The following is a 10,372-nucleotide window of genomic DNA, read 5'->3' on the forward strand; positions in this document are numbered from 1 at the left end:
TAGGAAGTTTATGTTTTGGAAAGATGTGAAAAATGGTTGATTTTCGGCTAAGTATAAAAGTTGCAGGTCACAGTTATGGGAAATACGAACAGGGGTTCGCAATTGCGAACCCCGACCTCTGCTATGCTGGGAATTGCGAAGGGGGTTCTCGCATTTGCGACTGGGGTCTCGCATTTGCGACTATAGGGGATTCCAGGCAGGCGTCGCATTTGCGACTGAAACTTCGCATTTGCGAAGAAGGCAGCCCATGCCACCTCTTGCATTTGCGAGATAGGCTTCGCAAATGCGAAGCCTGCAGGCCTAAAGCATACCGGCAATTCCCTAAATTAAAATTTCACTCCGTAGCCTATCCGAAACTCACCCGAGCCCTCGGGGCACCAAACCAATCATGCACACCACCCTAAGAACATCATACAGACTCGCTCGTGCATTCAAATCACTAAAATAACATCAACAACTATGAATTTAGCATCAAAATCATGAAATTTTCTTAAGAACTTCAAACTTTCAAATTTTCTCAAAAACGATCCGATTCACATCATTTCACGTCCGTTTCGTACCAAACTTTACAGACTTATCTTAAATCACATATAGGACCTGTACTGAGCGCAGGAACCAAAATACGCCAGATACCACGAAGTTTCAAACACATTTCATTTTCAAAAACTCATAAATATTCCAGAAAATAATTTTCTGTAAAAATTCATTTCTCGGGCTTGGGACCTCGGAATTCGATTCCAGGCATACGCCCAAGTCCCATATTTTCCTATGATCCTCCGGGACCGTCAAATCACGGGTTCGGGTCCGTTTACCCAAAATATTGACCGAAGTCAACTTAATTCATTTTACAGTCAAAATTTATCATTTTTCATAAATTTTCACATGATGGCTTTCCGGCTTCGCACCCGGACTGCGCACGCAAATTGATGTGATGTCAAAATAGGTTTTAAGGCCTCGGAATGCGGAATTTATTTTAAAAACAAGTGATGACCCAAAAGGTCATCACAAAAAAGGCCGCTTGAGATGATTTGGTCATGTCCGCATCGACCTATAGAGGCACCGGTCCATCGATATAAAACCACGATGAGGGAAGGTATTAAAAGGAGACGAGGTATACATAAACTCACATGGAAGGAAATTGTCTCAAAAGACCTATAAATCATTGGAATCAATGCACACTTAGCTAAAAATAGGACATAATGAAAAAAAATCTATAGGTGATACCTAGACTTGGTAGAGAACTATTATTATTATTGTTATTATTGTTATTTACTTATTTTTTTTATTTTATTTTGGTAATAATGATGATATACATTGAGTTTAATGAAAGGAATGAGGATCACCTACCCCTACTTGTTTGGAATTGAGACGTTATTGTTGCATTTAGATATGTGTTTACAATTAATTCTTTATGCATGCTAATGGTGGAATATTTAGTTACCACGCTGTGAGATTGCTAGATGATTTGTCTAAGTGAAAATTTGCTCCTTTTCTCCTCTCTATTTTTGGCCTTCTATTATTTTTTCCATTCATATATAGTGCCTTTAACAATAATAACAGCAACAACATACCCACCATTATCTAGCACGTGAAAATATAGTGCCTTCATTTTTCTTATTTGGGAGAGGGGGTTGGGGTTCGGAGGTGCAAGTAGATTAATACTAAATTACTAAATTTGCTGCCTAAATAATATCTGGCAGCTACGTTTAGCAAATTAGCTAGGTAAGTGTTTCCCCCAAGTGTTTCTAGCTTTAAGAATAAAGCACGAGAATTGTGATTAACTAGGCAATTTATAAACTAACGACAGAGAAATGTAGTCTCGCAATAGTTTTGTCTGAATGGGTTGGATTAGAACAACATCCTCGAGACTTACAAATATCGATTAATAATTGGACTAAACTTTAATGATAAATATTCTTGGTTGGTCTTCTTTCTTTACTCCAAAATGAAAAAGCCTCTGCACATCTTATCACATAAAGTAAATTTAAAAAGGTAATATTCCTTTTTTATTCGTTCAAAAAAGAATGATTACTTTCTAAATTTGGAAAGAATTTAGCTTAAACTTACAATTTTACCTTTAATGAGAAGTTTTTATAACCACACAAATACTTTGACCCCTTTTTGACTTGTTTAGGACCACAGATTTTAAAAATCTTTATTTTTTCTAAAACTCCGTGACCAGTCAATAGTACATTTTACAGCCACTTGATAAAAGCTGAACGTGCATGTGCCAAAACTAATGTACGAATAATACTGTTCAAGTTCGCGGGCATTTTGTACCCTTCGAGGAAAATTAATACTACCACTATCATTGTCCTTGAAAATGAGCCAACTGTTGACCAATTTCCCTCCTCCATCTCACTCTCTGTCAAACGCACAATTTAAGTAGTTGCTGCATCAATGGCAGAGGCAGGAAATCTATATCCTTACCCATCAACGCTTAATATAGCAAATTTTGTAACTGTTAAACTGTCTGATTCTTCCAATTATATGATATGGAAAACACAGATGCTTTGTCTTCTTGAAAGTCAAGAATTAGTTGGTTTCATAGATGGAACATTAATCCAAACACCCTTATTAGAAAATCCAGATAATTACTTGAAGTGGAAAAGAAGTGATCGGCTTGTTAAGGGATGGATTCTTGGCTCTCTCACTGAAGATATGCTTGAGTATGTGTTTGAGAAAGTCAGTGCCAGAGATGTTTGGTTGGAGTTGAAGGATATTTGCTGCGTAATATCGCTAGACAATTTTGAAGGTGAGGTTTCTTCTTCTTTGTTGAACTCTTTTACTAGATTAACTACATGCTTCAATAATGAACTTAAGCTCGTACAACTAACATAACTTTATTTAAGAAAAAAAGATACATTTCAAAGTGCCGTACTACATATATATTTGAAACCGCATCTTTACTCCGAGGGTAAGTTTTGCTTATACACAACCCTTGTCAGACTCCACTTATGAAATTTTATTGGGTTGTTATTGCTGTAGTACTACATATATAGTGCTAGACAAATATATTTACTGTATATTCCAAAATCAAGAAACATTCATCAAGGATAAGAAGCAAGGTGACATTCTTACACAAAGCAAAAAGACTGCTATGATTTTTAGTACTAATTAACTGCAATTAACCATTAATTTAGCAGAATGTAGCACAATGCAACCAATAATTGACGAAGCAGAGAGCGTGGAATCAAAGGAAGATTACAAGTACTACTTGCCACTATACAGAGCTTCGCTATGTGGTGATTGGGAAAAGGCAAAAACATTCTTGAAAAAACACAATGAAGCAAGTGGAGCTCAGATCACTTCCTTTACACAAACAGCACTTCACATTGCAGTTACGTCAAAGAACGATAATGCTAAGTTTTTCGTAGAAAATTTGGTGGCTTTAATGGCGGATGATGCGTTATCTGTAAAAGATAGTTTCGGGGAAACGCCTCTACATTATGCTGCTCGGTTTGGCAACTTAGATGCTGCGAAAATTCTTGTCAACAGAAACTCTAATTTGGCTCATGTTGCATCCAAAAATGGCCTTTATCCGATTCATGTAGCAGCTGAATATGGTTACAAATCTGTGGATCTGGTTCATTACTTCTTCAGTGTCACCAATGATCTTGCTCCTTATACTGGTCGGACTGGTGTTAGGCTGCTTTATCGATTGATCTGCTCGGACTTGTACGGTAAGCCACATATCTTCTATAGCAATTTCCTATTATCTCCGTTTCAATTTATGTGAACTCGTTTGACTGGACACGAAGTTTAAGAAAATAGAGAAACTTTTGAACTTGTGGTGTAAAGTAAAGCATATATATATATTTTGTGTGGTTATAAATCATTGCATAAAGATAAATTGTTTCCAAATAGGGAAAAAAGTTATTTTTTTTATACGAACTAAAAAGGAAATAGGTTCACATAAATTGAAACGGAGCGAGTATAATTTTTCTTAATTTTAAATGCAAAAGTGGATTCAAGATTTAAAATTAATTGGTTTAACTTTGCGCAAGTCAATGTACTATACAAGTATGGGTCAAGCTAACCGTTGTTGAGATTTTTGTAAGTTTTTAGTATTTATATTATATGTCGAAAGTTTTAGGTTATGAACCCGTTACCAAAAAGTTATATCTGCCTAGACTTATATGATAGTGTTATTTTATTGTTTTATTTCGTTGTTTGGTTAACTTTCATGACAAGAGTTTCAATTTGTTCATTATTTGAAATGAACCCTCGAGTAGTATTATTGGAAATTTCTCACTTACACTATTTGACTATAGCCCTTTCTAGTCCCATGGGTCTTGTTTGAGTAGCATTGCTATTTTCTTTTGATATTTCCTCCGGACTTGTGACAGTACTAGTGGTAGATACAATAATAAATTGCTAGAAGCAAAAAGTAAGAAGAGCCAGTACTGCTCCTCAGCTTATTTTTCCTTTCTTTTTTTTTTAAAAAAATTTCATGGCCCCACCACGCATGGGAACTTGAATGTGGAATATATATCATCAAACGGTTACAATAGCTAGTTAGTTTTCGGATTGGTCAATAAAAAATAATCAGGTTTGTCAAGTTATTGAAAAATAGCCACAATTTTATTGCAACAGAGATCGATCCAGTATAATATACTGAAGTTCGGTGCACGTGAGTATTAACTTCCAGCTTATTATGCTGGACCGGTATATTTTGGTGGCTCTAGTATAATATACTGAAGTTCCAGTCTACTTTGTTAGAACTTGCCAGAACTTGAGTTACAACAAAGTATACCGGAACCCCGTAGATGGGCATCTTCTTTAGTGCTGCCTTCGAAGATTGTCTCTGATTTTTAGAGCATTTATTTATGTTGCAGATTTTGCGACGCATCTCGTAAAATGTTTTCCTGATTTGGCAAAATATAGTACTTCAAATGGATCATCTCCTTTGGCACAGCTGGCTACAAAAACGTCATCATTCGTCAGTACAAGTCATATAAGCTCTCCGAAGCCACTATCTTGTAAGTTAAATTTCCTTTTTTTCTTCGATTAATAAATAGACACTGTTATCGTTAATTTAAAATAAAACAAAATAGAAGAATTAGTTAACCACGTTTTTTTTGTATTTTTGTTACCCGAAAAAGATATAGTGACGAGCGCTACATCATGGATTTTCCAAGATAGAGCAAATGCCAATGATATCGAGAATGCAGTCAATGAAGCATTATTGAATAAGCCAAAGACCAACAACTGTAAGTCTTATATATATATCTCTCTTCTATTTTACCTCTTTAATTCAAAATAAATTTAGCAAAATAGATAAACATGTAGAAGATATTTTGCGGTACAGAATTATTTTTTTGAAATACATGAGCTATACCTTTTTTTTTTTTTTTTGTGTGCATTACTTCGGTTGCTTTCCATAATTTTTCAGTCATTTTGGTTCCGGACTCAGAATTCATGATACCACGTACTTTTAACTTTTGGCCCCTAAAGTAATTCCTTTTACTTTGTAGTCCCTCAAATTATTATGTCTATTCTTGCATTGCAGCACCTGAATTGGAATATATCCGAGACAAAGAGTGGAAATACCAAAATGCAATTAAATTAGCAGAGTGCCTTTGCGAGAAACTCGAAAGTTCAAGCGAGAAAGAGATCAAGTCCATTGTTGGCGGCCCTTTCCTTCAAGCCGTGCGTTTCGACAATTACAAACTTGTTGAAATTATTGTGGGGAAATTTCCTTTACTGATTTATCATTGCAACAAAAATGGGAAGAATATACTTCCCATTGCAGTGGAAAATCGCTGTACAAATGTCTATAACTTGGTCTGTCAAATGTCTCAGCATAGACATCACCTCATGACTTCATTGGATTCATTCAATAATACGATGTTGCATTTGGCTGGTCAATTGTCACCTGAAAACAAAGTAAATCATACTTTTGGCGCAGCTCTTCGAATGCAAGAAGAATTGCGGTGGTTTGAGGTAATTCATTTTCTCAAACTGTTTCTTGTTAATGATTACTCCCTCCGTCCTAAATAAGTGTCGGTTTTTGCCTTTCGAAAGTTAATTTAACTAACTTTCGTAGCTAAATTATATCAGATCAATTCAAAAATATTTATGTATTCAAAAACTATACGAAAATTATTACTATAAGTTATAATTCTTCTCATGTCAATATAATGAATTATAAGACAGTTTAAATATCGGTCAAACTTCACATGGTTTGAATCTTAGAAAACAAAATGTTGCACATAGTTTGGGATTGAGAGAATATTATGTAATGTTATCACTATATTTCAATTGTTTAAACACCATATTTACAAAGGGGATGCAAATTTTGACTAACATTGCATTTTCTCTGTATGTGGTATAGGCAGTGAAGCAGATGTTACCGCCTTCTTATTATGAGCGTTTAAACAATAAGGGTAAAACTGCTCATCAAGTATTTATAGAACAACATGGAAATTTAAAGATAGAAGGAGAAAAATGGATGAAAGAGATAGCAAATTCATGTGCAATACTAGCAATGCTCGCAATTACCATTGCATTTGCTGCAGCAATTACAGTTCCTGGTGGCAGAAACTGCGAAAATGGGCTTCCAATTTTCTCAAAGAACGGATATTTCAATGCATTTGCGTTCTCCAATACAGTGTCACTCTCCACTGCCTGCATTTCTCTATTTGCGTTCGTTTCTATTTTAACTTCTAGTTATGCGGAAGAAGATTTTCTCCGTGTTTTGCCAAAGCGTCTGTTATGGGGACTTCTCACCCTGTATGCCTCAATAGAAGCAATGATGCTAAGCTTTGGTTGTGCGCTGTATTTTGTGTTCAAGGACAACGATATCTTGTTCTATGTAGGGTTTATATTAGGTGTATTACCCATCTTAGCATTTCAACATTGGCGAGGCCCCCTCGTTAATCATCTGTTTCTTGTAGTCAAGAAAAAAGACAATTCTTTGGAGGCATAGAAGATATGTAGGTGGTAATGTATATTTCTTATGCAATTTAGCTTTCAGTACGTCATTCCTATTTGTTTTAATTGTGTCTTACATTTTTGCGCAAGAATTATGTACATGAGACATCTGACTCTACTGCTGCTAGAAGAAATGGAAATAGTAATGCGTTGGGGTTAACATTGTAGCTACCGAGTCCAATCACAATATATAGGAAAGACACATCATGAGTCAAACAATCCACAGCCACCTGGTGTTAAACAAAATTTTCAAGAGAAATTGAGGCCGAATGCTGAAACGAGTGTTGCTGCTAAATCAATCGTAGTTCAAGTTGCAAGGGTTGAAATAAGTACAGAAATGAATGCTGCTTCACTAACTTCTAGAGTAACTCCAAATATTGGAGTGCCTGCTGTAATACCTGGTTCAATATTAGCTTTAAGACCTGCTGTATTTCCTACTGTCAAAACTACTGCAGCAAATCATGTTGGATCAATTCAAGTGCAATAACATGTGTATTAAATGTCACACCTCCTTTTTTCCCGGGAATTGCGAAAAGGAGTTTTTTCAATAAAAGTGTATTTAAAAAGGGATTAATTTTTATTATTTTAAAGGAGTCGCTATTTGGAATAGTTTCATTTCGATGTTTCAAGTCACCATTTATTTAATCCCTAATTAAGGAAAATTTTGACTCAAAATATGGTCCACGAACACAGAAGATCGGGCAAGAAAACTCTGTTAAACAGGGAGAAGATGTAAGGCACTTCTCGGGTTTCGTAATTTAGCACGATCGCTTAACAATTTACACTTAACTTAATTAATGCTGGATATTCTATGGTTTAAGGAATTTTATGTATTTTCCGCTTTTATTTGCTTGTTTAGGAATTATTTTATCTTGAACAAGTCACGCGAACCATTCCCTTGTTAGGTTGGTGTGTCAAAAATCCACGGTTAATGATACTTTTATTATTTGAAGTTAATAGGTCAAGTCGTGTAAACGTATACTTGAATTTGGATTTATGTGTCATAGTTATGCCACGAAAACCGTACTCATAACCATGATAATTAATTTATGCCGCGCCTAAAGCAACTAACATGCGCTTGTGATTGTTTTTTCTAGGTTTGAGATTATTTTGAGGCATAACAATATGGAAGTTGTGGTGGCAACGTATGATTTTAGCTATTATTAACAAGTCACTAAATATAACTTAGCATTCTATTCTTTGGAATCAATGTAGAGTCACGTGGCTAATAAAAATTTTCATTGTTATGGAACTAAGGGTGTGTTTGGTACGAAGGAAAATGTTTTCCTAGAAAATGAGTTGTTCTATCACTTATTTTTCCTTGTTTAGTTGGTGAGTGAAAACCTTTTTTCCGGAAAATATTTTCTAGTGTTTGGTTAGAATAGAAAATATTTTTTAGGAAAATATTTTTTATGCTACTCTCCTCACCCCCTTCCCGCAAGTCCCTATGTGTGACGACCCGGCCAGCCGTCTCATGAGTTACCGCTATATTTCCCCCATTTATGCTTCTTTATGCTTTGTTATCCGTGTTTTATGTGATCGAGTTGATTAGTTTGCGTTCGGAATGGATTTGGAAAGAAATGAGACACTTAGTCTCTTTTAAGAAGGTTTAAGTTGGAAAAGTCAACCGGATATTGACTTATGTGTTAGAGGGTTCGGATGTGAGTTCCGATGGTTCGGCTAGCTTCGGGAGGTCCCATTTAGAGGTCCGGAGTAGAATTAGGCTTGAATTGGCTAAGTTGAGATTTTGGCGATTTTCGGTTGGTAGGTGAGATTTTGATCCGGGAGTCCGAATAGAATTCCGAGAGTTGAAATAGCTTCGTTATGTCATTTGGGATGTGTGTGCAAAATTCAGGTCATTTGGATGTGGTTTGGTTGGGCTTTTGATCGAAAGCGTGTTTCGAAAGTTTTTAGAAAACTTAGGCTTGAATTCGATGTGAATTGATGGATTTGATGTTGTTTGAGGTGTTTCGATGATTGGAACAAGTTTGAATGAGGTTTTAGGATGTATTGGTGCTTTTGGTCGAGGTCCCGGGGGCCTCGGGTGAGTTTCGGGTGGTCAATCGGACAATTTTTGAAGTTTAGGAGTTACAAATTTAGTGTTCAGCAGTTGCAGAGAATTAGGCCTTCGCGATCGCGTGGGGTATATCGCGATCGTGTAGAAGGAATTTGGGATGGCCAAAGTTAAGCCTTTGCGTTGCGTGAGAGGCATCACGTTCACGGAAGGCTGGGATCTGGCGCTTTGCGTTCGCATGAGGCTGTCCGCGATCGCGTATAAGAAATGGGGTCCAAGAGGAATTGCTCTTCGCGTTCGCATTAGAGGGCTCGCGTTCGCATAGGTATGGGAAGCTGAAGCATCACGTTCACAGGGACCATGTCGCATTCGCATAAGGTATTTTTGGGAAATTTAAAATTATGCTTCACGATCGCGTGGCTAAGGCCGCGATCGCGATGAAGAAAGGGCAGAACTGGACAAAAAGTTTTTAAGTCATTTCATCTGCGATTTTGGGGCATTTTTCCTCCATAGTTGATCATTTTGAGAGCTTTTTGAAGGAGATTAAAGAGGGATTCAAGGAGAATCAATTGGAGGTAAGATTTTTGAATGTAAAACGTGAATCTTTTGTGAAATCCACCTAGGAATTCATGGAAACTTAAGCTAAAAATGGAAGAACTAGGGCTTGGGATTTTGAATCTTTGATTGGGGATTTGAAGGACTATTTGGGGTCGGATTTGAGAACTTTTGATATATATGAACTCGTAGGAGGATAAGGAACCCGTTGATGTGAAAATTTCTGAGTTTTGAGAAGTGGGCCCGGGGCTCTGGTTTTGCTAATTTCGGGATTTTTAATATTTTTCAATTGTTTTCGCTTGGGCTTTGTTTCCTTAGCATATTGTGATGTATTCGTTTTGATTTTGGATAGATTCGACGCGCGTGGAGGCCGATTCGAGGGGCAAAGGCGTCGCGAGCTAGAGTTGTAGCCAGTTCGAGGTGAGTAATAATTGTAAATGATGCTCTGAGGGTTTGAAACCCCGGATTGCACATCGTAGTGCTATATTGAGGTGAGACACGCGCTTGATGATGAGCGTGAGGTCGTTTACTATTGGGGATTGTGGTTTGGTCCGTCCTGATTGATGATTTTACCATGTATTTGACTGAAACTTATTTGTTGTCATCATGATTTGGGTTGATTGCCATATTTGGACTTCGTGCCAACTATTTAAACCCTTCGGGGATTTTTATCACTATTTCCTCACTGTATTGACTTATTACTTGAACTCAGTCATGCTGTTTTTTACTGTTTTTATAACTCAGCAACTTTTACTTAGTTTTGAGACTTAAATGATATTTGTAAATGATGTTTTGGGCTGAGAACTACTGTTTTACTTATGCCCGAGAGGTTTGTGATGATTTTCGAACAGAGTGCGGCCGAAGGCC

At 36.7% G+C, this 10,372-nt stretch overlaps 1 protein-coding gene across 2 annotated transcripts; it reads left to right on the top strand.

The window, feature by feature from the left end:
- The first annotated feature begins 2,284 nt into the window (after window positions 1–2,284).
- Window positions 2,285–7,002, top strand: LOC107806908 (uncharacterized). Of its 2 annotated transcripts, none has more exons than XM_016631183.2 (6): window positions 2,285–2,755; window positions 3,144–3,683; window positions 4,839–4,982; window positions 5,106–5,213; window positions 5,513–5,946; window positions 6,338–7,002. In XM_016631183.2, exons 1-6 carry the CDS (start codon window positions 2,401–2,403, stop codon window positions 6,929–6,931), a joined length of 2,175 nt encoding a protein of 724 aa, XP_016486669.1. In that variant the 5' UTR covers window positions 2,285–2,400; the 3' UTR covers window positions 6,932–7,002. The 2 variants fall into 2 exon arrangements, with proteins under 2 accessions (XP_016486669.1, XP_016486670.1); XM_016631184.2 differs by having other exon boundaries at window positions 2,286–2,755; window positions 3,147–3,683.
- The last annotated feature ends 3,370 nt before the right edge of the window (window positions 7,003–10,372 follow it).

Source organism: Nicotiana tabacum, chromosome 16 (genome assembly GCF_000715075.1).
Source record: "Nicotiana tabacum cultivar K326 chromosome 16, ASM71507v2, whole genome shotgun sequence".
NCBI lineage: Eukaryota > Viridiplantae > Streptophyta > Magnoliopsida > Solanales > Solanaceae > Nicotiana > Nicotiana tabacum.